Raw genomic sequence first — 24,899 nt, 5'->3', positions numbered from 1 at the left:
CTCTGTGTCTGTTGCTCTCAAATAAATAAATAAATAATTTAAAAACTATATATATATATATTATTGACAACTTCTATACTTAGAACAAACCTGGTATTTCCCTCTCCTCCCCTCCCCGCCCCTTCCCCACTTTCTCCTTCATAACTCTGCTCTCTGTCATATCACCTCCCTCTCTCCATTAGTCTCTCTTTTAATTTGATGTCATCATCTTTTTCTCCTATTATGAGGATCTTGTGTGTGTATTGCTAGGCACTGCGAGGTCTTGGATATAGAGGCCAAATTCTGTCTGGACAATTGTATGTAAGGAGTGGTACCTTTCCTTTGGCTCTTATATTCTTTCTGCCACCTCTTCTGCAATAGACCCTGAGCCTTGGAGGGTGTGATAGACATGTTTCAGTGCTGGACATTCCTCCATTCCTTCTTCTCAGCACTATGTTGCCTTTTGGGTCATCCCGTGGTCATCATCATCTGAAAAGAGAAGCTTCTCTAACCAAAAGTGAAGTAGCATTAATATATGAACATTAAATGTAGTGTTTTCAGGGCAATTTTGTGAGAGTAATATATGCACTTATCCAGACAAGAGCAGGCTTTATACCCCTAAGGCTCATGACTTCCCCTGCCATAGGGTTTTGATTAGGTTTTCAGTACCAGGCACATATTCCCTCCCTTAGAGTGGGCCTTCAGTCCAATTAGAGAACAGTTGGTTTCCCCCAGAGCAGATATGCCACTATTGCACTCATTGTCATTTGGTCTATCTGGCCAAACTCGAGGTTTCCAGTGTTCACTGTTTTCACCTCCAGTGACTTCTGACTCCCATAAGACTGCATACAGTGCAGCATTTTCCAGCTTTCAGTTGTCTGGGCTACAGGTAGAAGGTTTTCTGCCCAGTACCAACTTGATTTCTCAGTGACTTTGCTGCTCAGGCATGTGAACTTTTCAGCAATAGGGTCTTACCATCTCTTTCTCATGGGGAACCAAGAGCCTTGGAAATAGCCTGTAATGTAGTAGAGGCAACAGGGACCTCTCTGGCCAATGACTCATTGGAACATATCCCATCCCAGGCACTTAAAATTTTCTAGTAACAATCTATGGCTTCTGGATGTACATTTTAAGAAAGTAGATTTTCATATGTCTTATTCAGAATATCTTGAATTTTGATTGACCCTCCCCCTGCCTTCTTTTATACAATCTCTTCCCCTGACCTCATTTAGACCCCCCTCCCTGTAATCTGTTCTTCTACTGACATATATATATAATACCATCCTCTTAAGAAATTCCCTCTCCTCCATCCCTTATAGCTTTTTTCTAGCTTATGGGCCTCTACTACTGATTTTTGGTTCCAGATCACACACAAGTCTATACATTTGTAGCTAGAATCCACATAAAAGAGACAACATGTGTCGTTTGGCTTTCTGAGCCTGGGTTGCCTCACTTAGTATAATCCTATCCAGATCCATCCATTTCCTTGCAAATTCATAATTTCATTTTTCTTTACTGTTGAATAGAATTCCATTGTGTAGATCTACCACATCCTTATTATCCATTCATCCTGGATGGACATCTAGGTTTGTTCCATTTCCTAGCAATTGTGAGTAGAACAGCAATAAACATGGTTGTGCACGTATCTCAAAGGTAGTGAGAAGAGTCATTAGGATATATGCCGAAGAGTGCTATAGCTAGATCATATGGCAAATCTATTTTTATCTGTCTCAAGAACCTCCACACTGATTTCCACATTGGCTGTACCGGATTACATTCCCACCAACAGTGCACAAGGGCTCCCCTTTTACCACATCCTCGCCAACATTTATTGTCATTTGTTTTCTTGATGGTAGCCATTCTGATGGGAGAGAGATGGAATCTTGTGGTAGTTTTAATTTGCATTTCCATGATGGCTAAGAATGTAGAACACTTTTTTTTTTTTTTAGGTGTTTATATGCCATCTGTATTTCTTCCAATGAGAACTCACTATTTAATTCCATAGCCCATTTTTTTGATTGGGTTGTTTGATTTCTTATTGTTCTGTTTTTTGAGTTCTTTGTATATTCTGGATATTAATCCTCTGTCTGATGTGTAACTGGCAAATATTTTCTCCCATTCTGTAGGTTGTCTGTTTGCTCTATTCACAGTGTCCTTTGTTGTACAAAAGCTTTGTAATTTCATGAGATTCCAGTAGTTGATTAGTGGTTTTATTTTCTGAGCAATTGGGGTTATATTCAGAAAGTTTTTACCTATGCAAATAGGTTGAAATGTTTCTCCTACCTTTTCTTCTAGCAATTTCAGAGTTTCGGGTCTGATATTAAGGTCTCTGGTCCACTTGGATTTGATTCTTGTGCATGGAGAAAGACAAGGATCTATTTTCATCTTTCTGCATATAGATATCCAGTTTTCCCTGCACCACTTGTTGAAGATGCTATCTTTTCTCCAATGAATATTTTTGGCATTTTTGTCAAAAATCCAATGGCTATATCTGCCTGGATTAACATCTGGGTCTTCTATTTTGTTCCATTGATTTATGTGTCTGTCTTTGTGCCAATAGCGTGCTGTTTTTGTTACTATGGCTTTGTAATATAACTTAAAATTGGGTATGGTGATACCACCAGCCTTATTTTTGTTGCTTAAAATTGTTTTGGCGATTTGAGGTTTTTTATACTTGCAAATGAGATTTAGGAATTTTTTCTATTCCTGTGAAGAATGCCATTGGTATTTTAATGGGTATTGAATTAAATGTGTAGATTGCTTTTGATAAGATTGACATTTTCACAATATTGATTCCTCCAATCTAAGAATATGTGATATCTTCCCATTTCTTTGTGTCTTCTGCAATTTCTTGCTTGAGTGTTTTAAAGTTCTCATTGTAGAACTCCTTCCATACCTTAGTTAAGTTTATTCCAAGGTACTCTATTTTTTTTTTTTTTGAGGCAATTGTAAATGGGGATGATTCCCTGATTTCATTCTCTGCATCTTTGTTGTTAGTATATAGGAAAGCTACTGATTTATGTGCATTTATTTTGTATCCTGCTACGTTGCTAAAAGTGTTTATCAGCGCTAACAGTTTTCTGGTAGAGTTTTTATGGTCTTTTATGTATAAAATCATATCATCTGCAAATAGTGATAATTTGATCTCTTCCCTTTCAATTTGTATCCCTTTTATGAGTGTCCCTTGCCTTATTGCTACAGCTAAGACTTCCAGTCCTATATTAAATAAAAGTGGGAACAGTGGACACCATTGTTTTGTTCCTGAATTTAGTGGAAAAGCTTTGAGTTTTTCACCATTTTAGTATTATGTTGGCTGTAGGTTTGTCATAAATAGCTTTTATTATGTTGAGATATGTTCCTTCTAGTACCAGTTCTGTAATGCTTTACCATGAAAGGAAGTTCGATTTTCTTGAATGCCCTTTCTGCATCTATTGAGATGATCATGTGATTTTTGTTATCCAGACCATTTATATGATGTATTACATTTATTGATTTTCATATGTTGAACCATCCCTGCATCCCTGGGATAAAGCCAACTTGGCCAGGGTGAAGAATATTTTTGATATATTCTTATATTCTGTTTGACAATATTTTGTTTAGAATTTTTGTTTCTATGCTCATGAGGGAGATTAGTCTGTAATTTTCTTTTTTTGTTCTGTCTTTTTCTGGTTTTGGTATTGCAGGACCCCCAAAACGGGGACCCCATGCTCTGCCCGGATATGGCGACACCCCAAATCACTCACGAGAAGTGGTCTTGATGCAAACTGCAAGAGGATTTTATTACAAGCGCGCTGGGGCCCACAGTCGTACACCACGCAGGGGTAGAGGACTGCAGAGCCTCGAATGCAGGAACGGGACAGTTTTTATAGGATTTCTAAAAAGCCTGTGCATTAGACCAATCATTTTTTAACAATCAGGGGCCCGCAGGGTGTGAGCCAGTCAGTTTGTGCCACTCCATAGTTTCTAAGCCAATTAGTTTAAGTTGCTCAAGCCCCCCGTGGACCAATCAGTTTCCTATGACCTCGGTGGTCAGCATTTGCGCGGGTCCTTGGGTGGAGGTGGCAAAGTGTGGTCTAAGGCAGGCTGCTATGGCTTATGGTGTGGGCTATTAAGGCTTATGGTGCAGGCTATTTACAGAAACCAAATAAGCAGTTTACTTCATTACTCATTTCCCATCCTTGAGGGCTATCTCACGCCCTTTTTACCTAGTTTTATATTAGGAGCAGGTTCTGATATAATGAGAAGAGGGATTCTCTGCTTACTTCCAACAGAGAGTAAAGCCTGGAATTTGAGGTATTCAGGGGCCTGCTTAAGCTCCCTTTGGAGCGTGATAGTATTTCTGGGCTTCTGGATTCTTGGGACTTTCATTTCCAACTTCTTTTCTTGTTAATAGTTCTAATCCTAGAACTGGAAGGACTAAATGTAAGCTTCCTCTTTGCTCTGAAGGCCCTTGTATTGTTGTCTAAGTACCATGATCTGGACCACGCTCACTCATTCTCTAACAAAAGTAAAAATCTTATTAAGTATGCAAGGCCCAACTGAAAGCATCAGGAGCAAAACCATTACAGTTCCCATCAGGGTGGAAAGCAGAGTAGCCATCCAGGGGGACTTGTTGAACCATCCCTCAAACCATCCTTGGTCAGTTTCCCTCTCCCTTTGACGTTTTTCTAGTCTTTCCCTGAGTTTGCTCATGGAGTCTCTGATAGCTCCTGAGTGATCTACATAAAAGCAACATTCTTCCTTTAAGGCTGCACATAATCCGCCTTCTTTTAGGAACAGTAGGTCTAATCCCCTCTGGTTCTATAGGACCACTTCGGATAAAGAGGTCAGGGACTCCTCTAGATTACTAACAGATTTCTCTAAAGCTTGGAGATCCTCAGTTATGACAGCATGTAGTTCACCAAGCCCTCTTTCTAATTGTGGTCCCATGACCAGGGCTGTGGTCCCTGTCCCCACAATGGTGGCTATCCCTAAGCCAAGCATGACTGCTAGGGTAAGGGTCACAGGCTCCCTTTTGGATTGGGTGGGATGATAGTCATATTCATCAATGACTACTTCCTCAAGATGGTAGTAAACCCGGGGAACAAGCTGGACCATTATACAGAAATTTTTGGGTGGGTTAAAAACTGAGGTAGAAACACAGGGAGTTAGCCTGGTGTTGCAGTCCGGTTCACATTGCTGGTAGAAATCACCCAACCAAGAGTAGCTTCTGGGAAAGAGAGATTTATTTTGGCTTACAGGCTCGAGGGGAAGCTCCATGATGGCAGGGGAAAACATGGCATGAGCAGAGGGTGGACATCACCCCCTGGCCAACAGAAGGTGGACCACAGCAACAGGAGGGTGTGCCTGACACTGGCATGGGGAAACTGGCTATAAAGCCCATAAGCCCACCCCAACAATACACTCCCTCCAGGAGGCATTAATTCCCAAATATCCATCAGCTGGGAACCTAGCATTCAGACACCTAAGTTTATGGGGGACACCTGAATCAAACCACCACACCCGGTATCACATGCCCACCACCTGTTATACCCTGGCACTAGATATTGGTTGTCTGAGGTCTGACTATAGGTCAGAGTAACATTACAAAGATGTCGGTGGGACGGGGGGCCTTTCCTATACATGCCCCCCTTCCTGAGACCTCCGGAATAGTCAACTTGTTTTTAGTTTCCCATGAACACTGGCTATGATGTTCTTTATTCACATTAAACTCTCCCATAGTAGCCATCCCCTCATAGTAGCGTGGTCCTGAGGATAAACAAAGCCAGCAGGCAGAGGTAGCGTTGGGGTTGGTGGCATTTATGGTGAGGTAGGCCCCTTGGATAAGGTTAAAGAGCCTCTGTCCTGTCCTGTATGGGGCTTCCAAGAGTGGGCTAGTCAAAGTGGTTCTAGTGGTCGTTATGCGACGGGTCTTGGCTGCCATCGTGGGTGGGAGCTCGGGCAGTGCCACGTTAGGGGGTCCCTGTTCTACTAGAACTTTATTAGGTCATACTGGTCTTGGGGTGGGAGGCTCTATCTTGAGTCGTATAGTGAAGGTTAGGCCCTTATCCCATCCTGTCATATAAAACCTGAGTCCCCAAGTTTTTCCTTTTATCCATTCTCGGGACTCACGACCTTGGGGAGTGAAAGAGATGCTGAGAGGAACTGCTTTTTTCCCATCTAATCCCTCCTGCACTGTGATCAGGTCCCAGGAGGAAACTGGGTGCCAGTAGGTATTGCCTGTAGTCTCACAACCCCAGTATTTACAGTATAACTGTTCTAGCCCTCCACAACTTCATTTGGAAGTTCTGGGGCAGACATAAAATGGAGTATGCTGCATCCTACTTTGGGCTGGCCCAGAGCTGCACCCCGGGTTGTCTGCCATGTATTGGCCTCGGGAGACAACCCCTTGTGTGAGTGCCCGCTTAGCCACATGAGAGTGGACTTCTCTAGAGACCTCCTCGGGGGTGAGCTCTGGGATATCCCAAAATTCTACCCCAGCTGCCAAGGCACATACGTCCAGGGTCAGGACAGGCCACCAAGTCCAGGGGGGCGCCTCCCTAGTTGCAGTCCATATTATATCCCCCATCTGAGAAAGCACTTGCCAAGTCAACTTTTGGGGGGGCATGGTGATTGGAGGCATCACCTAGCTAGAGAAGGAGAAGCCACACGGTGAAGCCTAAGTTTAAGGGGATTGTCTGTCCTCTCGGCTTGCCATTCAGGGCCCAGCAGCGGAGCGGGCTTGATGTGAGATGCATGGATCCAGGTGGGTATTCCTTCAACTTTCACGACCATTGGAGTGGTCAGTAGGATGAGGTAGGGGCCCTTCCACCGAGTCTCAAGGTTTCCTGTGTGGTGGCGTCTAACATAGACCGAATCTCCCACCTGGAAGTGATATGGGACCTGCAAGTCTCCTTCTCCTGAGTAAGTCTCCCAGAGTCGCTTCCACACTCTTTGTCTCACCCACTCGAGTGCCTTGAGCCTAGAGAACAGAGGCTGGGAAAGCGGCACATCAGTACTATGTATAGAGGTTATTTCTACCAGTGGAGGAGGCCCCCCCATATAGCAGTTCATAGGGGGTCAGTCCAAATTGTCCGGGTGTGTTTCTGACCCTAACGAGCACAAGGGGTAGGAGAGCTATCCAATCATTAGCGCCAGTCTCTGCGGTCAATTTGGTGAGGGTCTCTTTAATGGTTCTATTCATCCTCTCTACCTGTCCTGAACTTTGGGGTCTGTATGCACAATGCAATTTCCAATTAATCCCCAATGTTTTGGCCAGTTCCTGACTTACCTGGGCAACAAAGGCTGGACCATTGTCTGATCCTATTACCTTGGGTATCCCAAATCTTGGGAAAATTTCTTCCAGTATTTTCTTAGCCACCACGGTTGAGGTTTCTTTCTTGTTAGGATAAGCCTCTACCCATCCGGAAAAAGTGTCTACGAAAACTAGTAAATACTTGTTACCATACTTAGCTGGCTTTACCTCAGTGAAGTCCACTTCCCAGAGAGCACCTGGGCTGTCTCCTCTTAGCCTCTTCCCAGGAGGCATTCTTGAGGATTAGCATTGACCATCTGGCAAGGTACACAATGCTTGACTACTGAGCCAGCTATCTCTGGCAACCTCAGAATATGGTAAGGAGACGTCTGCAGTAGTTTTTGTAGATGTTTGTCCCCCAGATGGGTTAGGCGGTGTATTTGTTGAACGTATTCTAGTCCCTTCACTTGAGGTAGAATCTCTTTTCCCTCTGAGGTAAAACAGGCCCCCTCCGGAGTTTCGGAGAACTGGCCTAACTTTCTGACTTCTCGCCAATCATCTGGGGTATATCATTGCTCACTTTTTTGATTCTTTGGCTTTTCTATTATGGGCAGAAGGCTGATCCCCTGGGCTGCCTGTTTGGCCACTTGGTCAGCCATCTGGTTCCCTTTAGAGATAAAATCTTTGGCTTTTCGGTGGCCAGGGCAATGTATAATGGCCAGTCTTTTGGGTAGATGTAGAGCTTCTAGCAAACTTAGAATTTCTTCTTTGTTTTTAATTTCTTTACCTGCTGAAGTAAGTAGCCCTCTCTATTTATAGATGGCCCTGTGTACGTGTGCAGTAGCAAAAGCGTATCTGCTGTCCGTGTAGATATTCATGGACTTTCCTTCAGCTAGTCGCAGGGCCCGTGTGAGGGCCATAAATTCAGCCTTCTGTGCTGAAGTTCCTTCTGGCAGACTGCTGGCCCAGACTGTTTGTGTTCTGTCTACTATCGCTGCCCCAGCCATCCTCTTACCTTCTACAATGTAACTGCTCCCATCTGTGAACCAGGTTTATGTTCCTCCAGTCAGTGGGACATCTGTAAGATCCTTTTGGATCCCAGTTTCCTCAACCAGCAGTTGATGACAGTCATGAGTCACTGTCTCATCAGTTTCTTCAGGCAGGAGAGTAGTGGGGTTGAGGATGGCAGGTGGGGCAAACGTTATCCTGTTGGTGAGGAGCAGGCTCTGGTAGTGAGTCATATGGGCATTAGTCATCCATTGGTCTGGGGGCTGCCAGACAATGCTCTCCAGGGCATGGGGGTCAATGACAGTTATCCTCTGCCCTAGACTTAGCTTATCAGCATCTTTGATCAACGTGGATGCTGCTGCTATGGCTTTTAGACATACAGGCCATCCACTAGCCACAGGGTCAAGTTTCTTTGATAGGTAGGCAACGGGTCTTCTCCATGGCCCTAAGGATTGGGTTAGGACTCCCCGGGCTATCCCCTTACGCTCATCTACATAAAGGGTGAATAGTTTAGTCACATCAGGGAGGGCTAAGACATGCGCACTTAATATTGCCTTCTTGATGGCATCAAATGCCCCCTGGTGTTCGGAGGTCCAAGTGAGTTTTCCTTCCTCTTTAGTTAGTGGATAGAGGGGGGCTGCTAGGGTTGCAAACCCCGGGATCCATAGTCTGCAGAACCTAACTGTCCCCAGGAACTCTCTAACTTGTCTGGCCATAGTTGGAACTGGTATTTGTACTACAGTCCTCTTTCGTGCCTCCGTCAGCCATCTTTGTCCATCCCGCAAGGAGTACCCCAAATACATTACCTCTCTTTTGCATATTTGAGCCTTCTTAGCTGAGGCTTGATAGCCAAGGTCAGTCAGCTCCAGTAGTAACGCTTTTGTACATTTTCGGCAGTCTTGCTGGGTAGCTCCTGCCAGGAGTAAGTCATCAACATATTGAAGGAGGGTTACCTGGTGGTGTTGAACTCTAAAATTGGCTAGGTCCCTGTATAGGGCTTCATCAAAGATGGTTGGGGAGTTCTTGAACCCCTGGGGCAAACGAGTCCTGGTGAGCTGCCCAGTCCTTCCTGTGTCTGGGTCTCTCCATTTGAAGGCAAAAAGAGGTTGGCTGTCCAAATGTAATCTTAGGCAGAAGAAAGCATCTTTTAGATCCAACACTGTATACCAAATCCGCTCAGGTGGGAGGGCACTAAGGAGGTTGTAAGGGTTTGGGACAGTTGGATGTATGTCCTGTACTCTTTTATTGACTTCTCTCAAGTCCTGTACTGGGCGGTAATCATTGGTCCTGGGTTTTCTAACTGGCAGTAAGGGAGTGTTCCAGAGGGACTGAACTGGTACCAGAATACCTTGTTGAATCAGTCTTAGAATATGGGGCCGAATTCCTTCTCAGGCCTCTTGGCTCATGGGATATTGTTTGACTGATACTGGCGTAGCACTGGCTTTTAGTTGAATGACCTGTGGGGGTACTTGTTTCGCCAAGCCCATGCCTGCGGTTTCTGCCCAGGCTTGGGGAAATTGTTCTAACCAGGGCTTTAGGTCTTGATCAGGCTCTACCGGGGGAGAGTATAATCGATACTCATCATCTAGTTGGAGAGTCAACACGGTGATGGGTCGACCTCCAGCAGACACTTCTGGTTTTTCTGATTTGAAGGAAATTTGAACACCCATCTTGATTAATAGGTCCCTACCAAGGAGAGGTGCTGGGCATTCAGGGATGACTATGAATGAGTGGGTTACCTGTCCCACTCCCAGGTCAATGGTTCTTCAGGTAGTCCACAAATATTGCCATTGTCCAGTAGCACCCAGCACCCAGGATTTTTTATCTTTTAGTCCTCCCAGTGGGTGCAAGAGTACCAAATGTTCAGTGCCAGTGTCCACTAGAAATTCGACTGGCTTCCTCTCCACCTTCAGAGTTACCCTGGGCTCAGGGAGGGGCTCTGAGCCCCGTCCTCCCTAGTCTTCATCTTCTTCAAGGGTTAGGACCGTAGGTCCTTTGCTGCTCTTCTTAGGGCAATCTCTTGCCCAGTGCCCTTTCTCCTTGCAACAGGCACATTGATCTCTATCAAGTTGGGTCCTGTTGCCCAGGTTCCCTATCTGCCTAGGGCCTGTCCTAAATTTTCGAATATTCCTCTCTCTTTCTCCTTTTTGTTCCACCACTGTGGCCAGGATCCTGGTCAGATTTTTCTCTTGTCATCTATTGCGCCTATCCTCCCTTTCCTCTCTCTCTTTCTCACATCTCTCCTCGCGTTCCTCTCTATCTCTTTCTTTCCTTTGCTCCTTTTCCTCTTCTGTATCCCTTTTGTAATATACCTTTTCTGCCTCTTTTACTAAATCATGCAGTTCAGCTTCCTGTAATCCCTCCAATCTCTGAAGTTTCTTTCTGATATCAGGAGCTGACTGTCCTATGAAAGCTAGTGCTACTGAGCCTTTTTGAATCTCAGAGGTGGGGTCAAAGGGTGTGAACCGCCTAAAAGCTTCCATGAGCCTCTCAAGAAATATTGAGGGAGACTCCGTTGGCCCCTGCATCACCTCTCTCACCTTGGCCAGATTGGTGGGCCTTCTGGAGGCACCTCGGAGACCCACCACCAGAGCCTGGTGATAGATTTTCAAGCTCTCCCTACCTTCAGCCGTATTGTAGTCCCAAACAGGGCGAGTCAATGGGAACCTCTGTCTATCTCATGCTGCAGCTGCGTGGGCCACCCATTGGCCCCGGGGACATTTTTTCTGGCCTCTATTAAAATTCTCTCTCACTCCTTGGTTGTGAAGAGTATCTGCAACAGCTGTTGGCAATCGTCCCAAGTAGGCTGATGAGAAAACATAAGAGATTCCACCAGCCCCGTGAGGCATTGAGGTTCCTCTGAAAAAGGCCAATATTTAAGGGGTTGTAGTTGGCCCCCCGGCATGGGAGGCCCTGACTCGTGTAGCGGCAGTGTTACAATTCTGTCTGCTCTCTCTGGGGTAGCGTCTCTCCGGCTCCGCGTCCTTGTGGCCAGCCCTCCCATTTCCAGGGGCTCGGGAGGGGTGGAGGGAGGAAGCTTGGGTAGGCCGGGAGGCGGAGGCTCAAGAAGAGTGGGGGGTGGAGGCTTGGGAAGGGCGGAGGGCGGAGCTCGGGAAGGGTGGGGGGAGGAGGTTCAGGAAGGGCAAGGGGCAGAGGTTTTGGAAGGGTGGGGGGTGGAGGTTCCGGAAGGGCAAGGGGCCCTCCCTCAGCCCCTGGGACTAGGTAAGGGGGGGAGGGGCAGGCTGAGTCTCCAGCCATGCCGGGGGCTCCTCGATCTCGGGATAGATGCGAGGGGGAGGTCTGGCTCCTTCAGGAGAGGGCTTTTTTTCATTTTCGAGAGCCAGGACTCTGGAGCTTGGGTTCCTTGGTTTATTCAACCATGGCCTAACCCACGGTGGGGGGGGTTGTCCACCAAAACCTTCCATGTGAGGATATAAGACTCTTGGTCGGGAAGGGAGCCTGGTCCATTCTGAAAAATAATATCTTTAACAGCCAGAATAGTCTCGGAATGAAAGGTTCCTTCTGATGGACATCCGACCTCATAAGTTGGCCACTCAGAGGCACAATACACCTGCCAGGGTCTCCTTTTAACCTCAACTGACAAATTATGGGCTCTAGACTTAACTTCAGTCCCACGGTCAAGAGTCAAGCTAAGGAGAGTTGTCACCATCTGTCCCACAGCAGAACTATAGACAAAGACACAAAGAACAACAACGCACACAACTGAGACTAACAGATCCAGACACCAGCGACCCATCCACGTCTTCTACAAGCAGGCGAAAGAATCGGACAGCTGCAAAGGAGGAAGCTTCTGCTCTGACAATAGAACTCGGTCCTCTGACTGACAATAGGAGACCACCAGGCGTCCCTGGCTCTCCTCACCTCCCAGGGTGTCCCCCAGGGTGGCAGCTTGTGATCCTCCTAGCACGTCTGCTGATCACTGTCCTCTGTTCCTTATGGCCCAAGAGGACAGCTGCAAATCAAACCAAACCAAAAGCGCGCGTCTCAGAAACTAGATACTCAGAACAAAAAACACCGGCTGGCACACATTCACTCCAGAGGGGTCCTCCTTACCTCCAAGTACGTTCTTGGGTGTGTGAGGGTGGTCTTCAAATCCCGTACAAGCCCCCAATGCAGGACCCCCAAAACGGGCACCCCATGCTCTGCCCGGATATGGCGACACCCCAAATCACTCACGAGAAGTGGTCTTGATGCAAACTGCAAGAGGATTTTATTCCAAGTGTGCTGGGGCCCACAGTCATACACCATGCAGGGGTAGAGGACTGCAGAGCCTCAAATGCAGGAACGGGACAGTTTTTATAGGATTTCTAACAAAGACTGTGCATTAGACCAATCATTTTTTAACAATCAGGGGCCCGCGGGGTGCGAGCCAGTCAGTTTGTGCCACTCCATAGTTTCTAAGCCAATTAGTTTAAGTTGCTCAAGCCCCCCGTGGACCAATCAGTTTCCTATGACCTCGGTGGTCAGCATTTGCGCGGGTCCTTGGGTGGGGGTGGCAAAGTGTGGTCTAAGGCAGGCTGCTATGGCTTACGGTGTGGGCTATTAAGGCTTATGGTGCAGGCTATTTACAGAAACCAAATAAGCGGTTTACTTCATTACTCATTTCCCATCCTTGAGGGCTATCTCATGCCCTTTTTACCTAGTTTTATATTAGGAGCATGTTCTGATATAATGAGAAGAGGGATTCTCTCCTTACTTCCAACAGAGAGTAAAGCCTGGAATTTGAGGTATGCAGGGGCCTGCTTAAGCTCCCTTTGGAGCGTGATAGTATTTCTGGGCTTCTGGATTCTTGGGCCTTTCAGTATTAGGGTGACACTGGCTTCATAGAAGGAGTTTGGTAGAATTCCTTCCTTTTCTATTTTATGGAAAAGGTTGAGAAGCATTGGTGTTAGCTCTTCCATGAAGGTCTGGTAAAATTCGCTAGTGAATCCATGTGGGCCTGGGTTTTTTTTAGTTGGGAAACTTCTTATAACTGCTTGGATCTCTGTACATGTTATAGGTCTATTCAAATGGTTTATCTCATCTTGGTTTAATTTTGGTAGGTCATATAAATCAAGGAAATCATCCATTTCTTTCAGATTTTCAAACTTAGAGGCATATATATATTTAAAGTATGTCCTTGTAATTTTCTTTTTTTGGGCGTGTTTTGAGGTAGAGTGTCACTCTAGTTCAGGCTGACCTGGAATTCACTATGTCATCTCAAGATGGCCTCAAACTCATGGCAATCCTCCTACCTATGCCTCCCAAGTGCTGGGATTAAAGGTGTGCACCACCATGCCCAGCTAATTTTCTGACTTTCTTTGGTATCTGTTTTAATAGTGTCTTTTTCATCTCTAATTTTATTAATTATTGTCTCTTCTCTCTTTTTTCTGGCCAAATTTGCTCAGGGTTTATCAATCTTGTTTATCCTTTCAAAGAACCAACTCTTTGTTTCATTGTTTCTTTGGATTTTTATTTATTTATTTATTTTGATTTCTAATTCATTAATTTCTGCCCTAATCTTTATGATTTCTTCTCGTCTACTGATTTTTGGTTTGCCTTGTTCTTTTTCCAAGGCCTTAAGGTGGAGCATTATAGTGCTTATTTGTGAACTCTCTAATTTCTTAATATAGGCACTTAGAGCTATAAATTTTCCTCTTAGAACTGCCTTCACTGTATCCCAAAGGTTTTGGTATGTTGTATTACCATCATCATTTAGGTCTATGAATTTATTGATTTCTTTTTTGATTTCTTCAATGACCCACTGATCATGTAGTAGTGTACTGTTTGGTCTCCATGAATTTTTGTATGCTCTGTAGCTCTTCTTATTGCTGATTTTCAGTTTAATCCCATTGTGGTCAGATAGAGTACAAGGGATTATTTCAATTTTCCTATTTTTGTGGAGATTTTTTTTGTGTGTGTGTCCTAATATATGGTCTATTTTAGAGAATGTTCCATGTGCTGCTGAGAAAAATGTATATTCTGCAGCATTTGGATAGAATGCTCTGTAGATATCTGTTAGGTTCATTTGTTCCATAACATCATTTAATTCAGGTGTCTCTCTGTTTATTTTTTTTGGCTGGAATGACCTGCCAGTTGATGAGAGTGTAGTATTGAAGTCTCCCAATACAATTGCATTTGATATTATCTGTGATCTTAAGTCTAATAGTGTTTTTTTGATGAAACTGGGAGTCCCCATGTTAGGTGCATATATGTTTAGGATTTCAATGTCTTCCTGCTAAAGTGTTCCTGTTGGTTTGAAGTCTATCCTGTCATATATTAGGATAACCACCCCTGCTTGTTTCCTAGGCCTGTTTGCTTGAAATACCATTTTCCCATCCTTTCACCCTAAGGCAGTATCTATCTTTTTTTGAGAGATGAGTTTCCTGGAGGCAACAAATGGCAGGATCCTGCCTTTTAATCCAGTCTGCAAGCCTGTGTCTTTTGGATATTGTATTGAGGCCATTGATATTAAGAGCTATTATTGAGAGCTGGGCGTGGTGGCACACGCCTTTAATCCCAGCACTCGGGAGGCAGAGGTAGGAGGATCGTAGCGAGTTCGAGGCCACCCTGAGAATACAGAGTGAATTCCAGGTCAGCCTGGGCTAGAGTGAAACCCTACCTCAAAAAAAAAAGTTATTATTGAAAGGTATGTGTCGGGAGCCATTTTGGCTGGACTTGTATCCATAGCCCTGGGCTTCTGGCAGCAGGACATTAGCAAAACTGTAGCAGCCTTCCTGCAAGTAAGATTGTGTATCTTCAGTGTTGGGAAGCCATCTGGCAGCAAGACATTAGCATAACCATAACAGCCTACCTGTAAGCAAGATTAGGTGTCTTCAGCCATTTGGCTGGTCCTTTGTACTGAGAAATGATTGAAATGCAAAAACACTGTAATGGGAAGGTTTTTTGATAAGGAACTTGTAAAGCTCATAAAGTCTTTGTCCATGGAAAAACTGTTTGTAAAAAAGATATAAAAAGGAATGCTGTGAAATAAACCATGTCTTCAGTCCTGGCTTGAGGCCTTGCTTCAGCCCTGGACTGGAGTCCATGCTTTCACTCTTTTTTCTGTCTTTCCTTAATCCTCACTCCCCATCAGAGCTGGCAGGCTCTGGCAGGTATGCATTTATTCTTGCCATTCTTCTTATTTTGTAGTGTTTCCTGTTTTCCCTTTACTCATTTAACTGTTGAGTGTTGTTTATTTTTTCCTATTTCCTTCTGTGTGTGTTTTGCTTTCTCTTCAGCATTAAGAATTCCTTCAAGTATTTTCTGTAGAGCTGGTTTAGTTGTCATAAATTCCTTTAGCCTGATTTTGTTGTGTAATGCCCTTATTTCTCCATCAATTTGGATAGAGCTTTGCAGGATAAAGTCATCTTGGTTGACAGTTGTTATCTTTCAGAATTTGGAATATATCATTCCAAGCTCTTCTGTTTTTTGAAGTTTGTGTTGAGTAATCTGCAATTATTCTGATGGGCTTGCCTTTGTAGATGACTTGCCTTTTCTCTGTAACTGCTTTCAATATATTTTCTTTGGTTTGTGTGTTTATTAGTTTAATTATAACATGGCAAGGAAAAATTCTTTCCATATTTTGTCTGTTTGGTGTCCAAAAACTTCTTATATCTGCATTGGCATTTCTTTCCCAATTTGAGGAAAATTTTCTTTTATGAATTTTTTAAAACCACCTACTAAGCCTCTGGATTGAAATTCTCCTTCTGTTTTACCCTGAATTCTTATGTTTGATCTTTTTGTAGTACCCCAGATTTCTTAAAATTCCCATTCATACCTTGCTATTAGCTTGTCTTTCTCTTTGTTGGACTGTATTAGATCTGCTACCTGGTCTTCTAGTTTAGATTTTCTGTTCTTTATCCATTCTACTGGTGAGACTTTCTACAGAGTTTTTCATTTATTGACTTTATTCTTCAGAGCCAGGATTTCAGCCTGGTTTTTCTTCAGTATTTCTATTTTCTTACTCATGTCTTGTAATGACCTCCTTATTTCATTAAACTGGTTTCCTGTGTTCCCTTTCTGAAGGTTGTTTTCTTCTTTAGTTCCTTTGTTTTCTTCTTTGATTCCCTTCATTTCTTCTCTGACTTCTTTGAACATAGATACCATAATTTTCTTTAAATCTTTTTCAGGCATGTCATCTAAAACATTCTCATTGGTGATCCTTTCTGATGGATTTATAGTTTTTGGTGGGACTGTATTACCTTGATTCTTTGAGTTTCTTGTATTATATTGTAGCAAATTTTGCATCCTGAATTGATTTGATGCTTGGGTTTTCTACTCATCTGCAGTTTTCCCAGACATGGCAATCCATCTCTATATACCCTCAGGATATTAGTTCAAGGTGCCAGGGGTAGCTCTTGTCCCCCAATCAAGCCACAGAAGAAATCCTAGGTGTTGAGTTTGCTTGCTAAGCAAGTATTCTAGTGGACTGGGTGGAATAATTTACTTGCAAATTCTAAACTTCAACAGAGTACCATACACAATCAATAAAACCAGCAAAAAGTATGCAATTGTGGGGATTAAAACAAACAGTCATATAAAGCCAAAATCCCTAAGGGTGTGTGTTGTTGTACAACCTTAATCTTGTCAGTTGGGAGGTAGAGATTTCTGGTCTGAATTGGGTTCCAAGTCAACCTGGATCTGGATCAGACCCTGCCCCCAATAATGACAGAAGCAAAAAACAAAGGCCCTATATATATGAAAGCACCAAAGGCAACAAAATTCAACCCCCAAATACAGGCTATTTGAAAATGGTAAAACCAACCAAGAATATATTCACCATAACCTGCCCTGACAAGGAAAGAGAGATTAGCCCTTGCAGGACTGTGTACTTTTTTTTTTTTTTTTTTTTTTTTTTGGCAGTCAGCCTTGTTACCTTTTGGGATGGCTTCCAATCTCACCAATGCTGAATGCCCATTTCGATCCCTCTCTGCGTGTTATGCTGTGCAGATGTACCTCTGATCAGCTCTGTTGGCTGCACTGCCATTGGGGGCTGAATGCTGAAACTTCACAGTTCTGATGGTGGGGGAATGGGAGAGTTCAGACTTTCTGGATTTGCTCACACTTTCAGTAGCTCTTTAGCTGATCTCAGCTGTCTTTCCTTCAGATTTCTTAACTTTGCAAGATGGCTAATGGAGTTGAAAAATCTGTTGCTTGGTCTCTGCTGCTGCTGTGGCCGTCTGGTCTGCCTGGTGCGACTGCGGCAGGCGGGCATGTGGATCATGGGCTGCAATCACCTCATTGGGGCTCTGGCAGCTTTCTCCTTTCTTGTGGGTCTTGTTCTCTCTGGCTTCTCCACTGTGTCTAAGAATAACCTATACTCCTTCACTTTTCAGAAGAAGAGTGTATTTTGCTGGGGTTTGACTTAAATCCCTCCCTAGGCTGGATTGGCATGGCTCCTAAGCTGCCATTTTACCCAGAAGTCAAAAACCTTAGTATCTTGTTATTAGTAAATTAGAAGTTCCGAGCAGTGATTTTTCTGACACATGAACAATTAATTAATTTATTTATTTGACAGAGAGAGAAAGAAAGAGAGAGAAAGAAACATAGAAAATGGGTGTGTCAAGGCCTCTAGCCACTGCAAATGAACGCCAGATGATTATGCCACCTTGTGCATCTGGCTTGTATGGGTACTGGGTATTTGAACCTGGGGCCTTAGGCTTTGCAGGCAAGCACATTCACCACTAAGTCATCTTTCCAGCCTGACCTATGGATTTTAAACACATACTTTTTTTTTTAAAATTTTTTATTTATTTATTTGAGAGTGACAGACACAGAGAGAAAGACAGATAGAGGGAGAGAGAGAGAATGGGCGCGCCAGGGCTTCCAGCCTCTGCAAACGAACTCCAGACGCGTGCGCCCCCTTGTGCATCTGGCTAACGTGGGACCTGGGGAACCGAGCCTCGAACCGGGGTCCTTAGGCTTCACAGGCAAGCGCTTAACTGCTAAGCCATCTCTCCAGCCCTTAAACACATACTTTTAACATTTATTCATAAGAATATCATAGGGTCATAGATCTTTTGAGCAGAGATTAATATCTTCCAATAGTCAAGAGCTTTATAACTTGTATCCACAGAACACTCTACTTTCTCCTATATTCCATTGTATTCATGTATACTAAATTTTGTATTTCTATAAAGATTATTTTTTGAGTTGTCATGGTGGTTCATGCCTTTAATCACAGCACTTGGGAGGCAGAGGTAGGAGGATTGCTGTGAGTTTGATGCCACACTGAGACTACATAATGAATTCAGGTCAGCCTGAGCTACAGTGAGACCCTATCTTGAAAAATCAAAAAAAAAAAAAAAAAAGCTTATTTTTATACCCCCAAAAGGAGGGAAAGAGCCAGGTAAGGTGGCACACACCTTAATCCCAGCACTAGGAAAGCTGAGGTAGAAGGATTACTGTAAATTCGAGGCTAGCTGGAGACTACATAGTGAATTCCAGGTCAGCCTGGGCTAGAGTGAGACCCTACCTCAAACCCTTTACCCCACAAAAAAGAGGGAAATACTTGACCTACAATTGTTATGTATTTTTACATGAACTGTGTTTTCAAATGCTATTCTAGTATAGTATATTTGAGTACCAATGAGTCCCCGTTTCTAGTTTGACCTGCAGATAAACTTCAGATGTAAGGAAAACAAACTTTCAAACTGATCAAATAAACCGTGGCTGACATCTCTGGTTGTCCCTGAAATGCCCTCTCCTCCAATAATGGTAGCTTCCTGACATCCAGCAAAACACATTTTTAGTCTTGTACATCTCTTATGGCCCTATTGTGGCCAGGAAGATTTGTGTAGGTCACAGGCTATCTTTACTTTTCTTATCTTCTCTCCTCTTTTAGGTGGAGCTTTGTCTGTTTGTTATCATTGTGTTATTACACAGGGAGAAATGAACTATCATCTTTTTAAATAATTTCTATTTTGTACTTTTATAATAGCTGATCCAAAGCCCACCCCCCAAAAAACCTACAGAATCAATTGTCAGCTATGTAAATTGGCATTTTAAAGTTCCAGAAAGTTTAGTTTACAGCTAATTTGCAAATGGTTAAATCAATAATTTAATTGTGTAATTTTTAATCAAGATCAGGAAAATCAATAACTTAAATGTAACCTTGAAACTTTAGTTTTGCTCTATGAGGCCATTTCAGCATTTAAAATGCTAGCAAATTTAAACAATGAATTGTCTAGGGAGTCTGAATTAGTTGGTCAAATAGTTTCTCAGTTCAACTCCTTCTAACATTCCAATGTTAGCCATCAGTAAATATAGCTAGGGTAACAGATATAGCCAACCCAAGCTTTTAAGTTCAGTAAGTAGGCTTGCTGATTTTGGATGGACTTTTACTGCCTCCTAAGGTATAGGATGTTATATGTAGATATTCCAAAACTTTGTGATTCAATCATTAGGCCTTTTATTTATTTATTTTTAACTCAGTGAAATTTGTCCTCTTCCAGAGAGGTTAGAAAGTTTGTTTTTCCCCCTCTAAATTATTGGTATAATGGAGTGTTTATTTTGAGAAAAAAAGGTGCCAAATATCAAGGTGTTCACAAAATAACCCTCAATATCAACTTTAGAAAACAAATGTTAAAACTGTTACACTATTTTTCTTTTTTAAAAAATATTTTATTTATTTTAGTTATATGATAGAGTATCTGATAGAAAGAGGCAAACAGAGAAATAGAGAGAGAGAGAGAGAGAGAGAGAGAGAGAGAGAGAGAGAGAGAGAAATGGGAGTGCCAGGGTCTCCAGCTGCTGCAAATGAACTCCAGACACATGTGCCACCATGTGCATCTGGCTATGTGGGTCCTGGGAATCGAACCTAGGTCCTTTGGCTTTGCAGGCAAATGCCTTAACCGCTAAGCCATTTCCCCAGCCCTATGACACTATTTTCTTTTTCTTTCTTTCTTTTTTTTTTTTTTTTTTACAGTGATGGAATTTTTTTCTTTTTTTTTTAATTTTTAAATTTTTATTAACATTTTCCATAATTATAAAAAGATATCCCATGGTAATTCCCTCCGACACTATTTTCTAAAGGATGCCTTTCACATACATACCATCATTCACAAAAATACAATGTGACATATGTTTGAATATTTTCCCCAAGAGTACATGGGCAAGGTAGCACACATACCTCTCTAACTCAAAGACGCTCTGATGCTACAAGTAAATGAGAATGCCTTTGCAGTCAGGGAAGCAATTATTGAAACCATGTATGAATGAAAGAACTGTATTGCCTGCGTAACAAGAGATTATTTTGGAGACAGTTGATAAAAACCATATTTTTTTTATTGTTAAGTCATAAAGAGGTATCAAAAGCAAAAAATACAGAGTAAGACTTAACTATTTCAGAGCATCAGATGAAGTGAAAATGGAACTTGGCATTGGGCAGTATAATATGAATTAATGAACATGGGTAGGACAAAGAAAGGGAGAACAGGGAAAATGTGCTGAAGATTCTATGGGAGTGAATCTGGTGTAATTTTGATCTTGGACAAACACCTAGGTCAAAAAACAACCGGTAAGATTTCTAAAGCCTGATAGGTGCTTAAGAGTCATCCTTGCCATTGGTGCTGTCTCTGTCATCCTTTCGTCCCTCAGCCTCTTTTTCTTCATCTTTGGTCAATTCCAGCTGGCCTTTCCCCATCTTCATTATCATCAGCATCCCAAAGGTCTCCCTCCTCAGCAGAGTCATGGGTGCCTGCCTCAGACTCCGTCTTCACATTAGCCTCATCTTTCTTCACAGAGGTGCTAGTCTGCTAGTCTTGGGTCTTTCATTCTTTACCTCTACTCTGGTTGATAAGGACATACCTTGCTTGTTTGTTCTGTTCCTTTTCTATTTTTTCCAAGCTTTCCAGTAGAGAGTCCACTTTTTGTTTTATCTGCTGGGTAAGTTCCTTCTTAATGGCTTCAAAGTTATCTCCTTTTAACTTTCCAGACTTAGAAGATGATCCCGACTGTCCACTCTTAGAATTAAAGCTACTTTTGCCCCTTCCTGTGGTGTTTCTGAATGTACATTGGCTTTTAGAGCCACAGCCCAAGCAATAGTAGGAGGAGGAAGAACACTTGCTGGGTAACTGTACATCCTTCTACAATAATCACATTGAAAGTCATAGTCCAAGTCCAAGGAGGAGCTGAGTAGAGGGGACGGAGAAGGGTGTTCTGGTACTGACTTGCACATCTCTGCTGCAGATCGTCTTATACATGCTTTTCCTCTGTTCACTTTTGTCTCTGCAGTCAGACTAATACCAAAAACCTTACCAGCAATCATTCTTCCATCCTCTCCTGCTACAGCAGCTCAGGCAATTTCTCTCTTTAACATACTGGACAAAGGCAAAGCTTTTATGAGCAGGACAGCCAACCTTTCTGCCATACTTTGAGAAGATTGCCTCCACATCCGACTTCATGGCTGCAAGTGCTGAGATTCCCAAGCAGCACACGGGAGTTAATGGAGCAAGGATGTTTCTTCTTGGTAACATTGCTAGCCATTTTCTTTGAAGATAATGTTCCTCACACGGCTAAAAACTCAAGCAAAGTTGGCTAACAAATATTTCAAGTGATTTGTAACCGGAGTGAATAAGACGAGATTCCACCTTGCATCTCCTGCTCCAGGCTCCTACTGAAGCACACTGGGCGCCAGAGTCCTGCACAACCAGACTTCGGTCACTTCACAGCGAGGTCCCGATCTTTGGTCAGTAGACCAAAGACCCAGACTTACCTTCTCCAGATAAGATCTTTAGAGATAAAATAATTCATGGAAATAGTGGTATCAATAAACTACTTTTAAGTGTTGAGAGTTATTACTGCACTCCTGAAATAGTCTAGAGGTGGCCAAGATTAAATTACAAGCATGGTAGGATTTCCTTCACTGGATTACACAATCCAGGAGAGGGGCATGTTTTCTGTTAATATTGCTGGCATTCAGGAAAGTACGATTACCGTGACAGAATGTAGAATTTGGTTGATTGGGCACATTGTAATTTAATAGTTGTGACTTTTACTTTAAAAAACAATCTTTTAAAATTCTGTACTTTAAATACAAATAAATTGAGGGATAATTTAATTATTTTAATATCCTTTGTGACAAAATGTAGTTTGTTTGACCTGTAGTTAATATTTAAATCTACATCCCTACTGCTATCAAAAGAAATCCTGGAGTGACTGCCCTGCTAAACTTACTTCTAACTCATCTTGAAAACTCAATTTCTCCATTAGACAATGAAGGAAGTATGAATACTCAGTATTTGTTGAATAAATGTTTTCTTAAAATATTTTTTTATTTTTTTGTGTATTTTTATTTATTTATTTGAAAGTGACAGAGAGAGAGAGAAAGAGGCAGTTAGAGAAAGAGAGAGAGAATGGGCATGCCAGGGCCTCCAGCCTCTGTAAATGAACTCCACATGCATGCACCCCCTTGAGCATCTAGATAACGTGGGTCCTGGGGAATTGAGCCTTGAACTGGGGTCCTTAGGCTTCACAGGCAAGTGCTTAACCACAAAGCCATCTCTCCAGCCCTTTTCTTAAAATATTTTATTTATTTGAGAGAAAGAGGAAGATAGAGAGAGAATGAGTGTACCAGGGCTGTGAGACACTGCAAATGAACTCCAGACACATGCACCACCTGGTGCATCTGGCTTATGTGGGTACTGGGGAATCAAACCTGGGTCTTTAGGCTTCACAAGCAAGTCCCTTAAACACTAAGCCATCTCTTTAGCCCGTGTTTTACTTTCCTGTTTTAAATAGTTATTTATTTGACAGAGAGAGTGTTGGGCCTTGAAAGGCCCAGGCATGAGGCCTAGTGGAACTTCCTGAGCCTAGCTAAAGTATGGCGATCTGCCTCTGGCCAGCTATGACTCAGCAACATGCCTAAGGGCCTCTGGTCTGTTGCTTCCTCATAGGAGTTGAAATTCCCATGTGCACATGCTTAGAACCAATCATTTCAAAAGTCGTGGTATACTATAGCCCTTACCTCTCTCCACATCCTAGAAACCCCACCCTCATTCTCAACACTATATAGGCAACCACCTGTAACAATAAAGTGAGTTCCTGCTTCTACAAGACTCCCGGCTTGGTGGTGTGTTCCTGGATGTGGACACTCATCCTCCTCTTCAATCCCTTGGGAGGAACCAGTGGGCCTGGTCCTTCCTCAGCACTACCTGCCAGGGGAGCCCAGCAGTCTGGTGCCCGATGTGGGGCTACAGGAACCTGGCAGACTGGTGTCCTGTGTGAGGCATTCTTGTTGAGGAGGTCAATCGGTGTGTGGGTGAGTATACCCTCATAAATTATGAGGCAGTCTTCATATTTAATGTGCTAAACTTTGCTTCTATAACATGTGCTTGTTTGTCAACATCTTTTCATTCCCTTTCTCTTTCCTTTCAGTTTTGGTTCACTGGCAAGCTGCATCTGCAGCTTTTGTATTTCTAAATGGATCATATGTCCCTAGTGGTCACACTGTGTGGCTTTTGACCTTTAGGCTTGTGCTTCTCTCTCTCTCTCTGCTTTGGCCTATGAAGGCAGGCCATCTTCTGCCATTTATGGAACTTCCCCTGGATCTATAGGCTTCAATAAATATCCCTTCCTCCACAACTGTGCTTGGTCTGGTAGCTCATCTCAGTGAACCTGAAGCTGTCTGCTACAGAACTTGGTACTGAGGAGTGAACTGAGATGAACCTGGCTATGTGGATGTTGCTCTTTTGGAACCTTTGTTTTGGAGAAATAGGCATGGACTTGGTGCTTGCAAATGAAGGTATCTTCTGGAGTGGTAAGCCAAATTTTATGGACTATTCTGATGAGAGTCTGAGAATGCTAAGTACAGATAACATTAAAATTTGAGGCTTGGCTTATGAGCTTTCTAAGGGGAAGGAAAGACTTCCGAGGACTTTGTTGGAACTGGGCTACTGGCATAAGGGCTGGCTGTGTCCTGCTGCCCAGGCCCAGAGAGTTTGATCAAGGTTAAATTTGTAATGGACTGATGTGCTTGGCTAGAAGTATTGGACTGAGAGATTTAATATTTAAGCTGGAAAACTTTAAGCAAGTTAAATTTACTGGCACAGAGACTGACTTTAGATTACTAAAGCTGCTACTGTCAACACATTAGCAATCTTATACCAGTTAAAAATGTTTACTCTGTGCCTTCATATGTTAGAAGTGTTTAACTTGTTTGATTTTATTCAGTTGTTTATTTGTTTGTAGTTTGCATTCTGTAGCCACCTGGCTGGAGGCAATGTCACTAGGTGGATCTTAAGGTGTGGTGGTGGGTTTCAGATTTCAATCTAAAGATGTGCAAGCAGGAGTTCCTGAAGTGTGCTGTGGCTTTTGGCTTTAGTCTTGTACTCCCCCTTTGGAAAACTTAAATATATCTTCTTATCAGTTGATACTTTCTCCCATGCCTGTTGGGCATCTGCACATGCTGGGGAGAAATCTAAACATGCCATTAGTCATATGCTTCAATGCTTTGTCACCCTTGGACTACCTGACCAAGTTAAGACAGATAATGGCCCCTGCTTCTTAGCAAGGCCTTTGTAGATTTTCTCCAGACCTAGAAAATCTCACATTCCACAGGCATCCCATACAACCCCTGGGGCCATGCTATTATTGAAAGATATAATCAGACTCTCAAGTCTCAATTACAAAAACAAAAGGGGGAATCCTTACTCCCACATGACCAACTAATATAGGC

General features: G+C 43.0%; 1 protein-coding gene and 1 pseudogene across 1 annotated transcript in view; both read right to left on the bottom strand.

Annotated features, from left to right (window-relative positions):
* The window catches only part of LOC105943641, a 65,684-nt gene extending 48,474 nt beyond the window's left edge, over positions 1 to 17,210 (bottom strand). The window contains 5 exon segments of the mRNA XM_045155566.1: positions 6,640 to 7,017; positions 7,019 to 7,518; positions 7,521 to 7,703; positions 7,794 to 10,141; positions 17,125 to 17,210. Of these exon segments, the coding sequence (XP_045011501.1) occupies positions 6,640 to 7,017; positions 7,019 to 7,518; positions 7,521 to 7,703; positions 7,794 to 10,141; positions 17,125 to 17,210 (3,495 nt within the window).
* A 3,558-nt stretch (positions 17,211 to 20,768) lies between these two features.
* LOC101598419 lies at positions 20,769 to 21,709 on the bottom strand (annotated as a pseudogene).
* Positions 21,710 to 24,899: the final 3,190 nt, after the last annotated feature.

The sequence above is a fragment of the Jaculus jaculus genome, chromosome 7 (assembly GCF_020740685.1).
Source record: "Jaculus jaculus isolate mJacJac1 chromosome 7, mJacJac1.mat.Y.cur, whole genome shotgun sequence".
Lineage (NCBI taxonomy): Eukaryota > Metazoa > Chordata > Mammalia > Rodentia > Dipodidae > Jaculus > Jaculus jaculus.
Note: the sequence above shows the minus strand (reverse complement) of the source record. Positions and strands in the feature narration are given on the sequence as shown.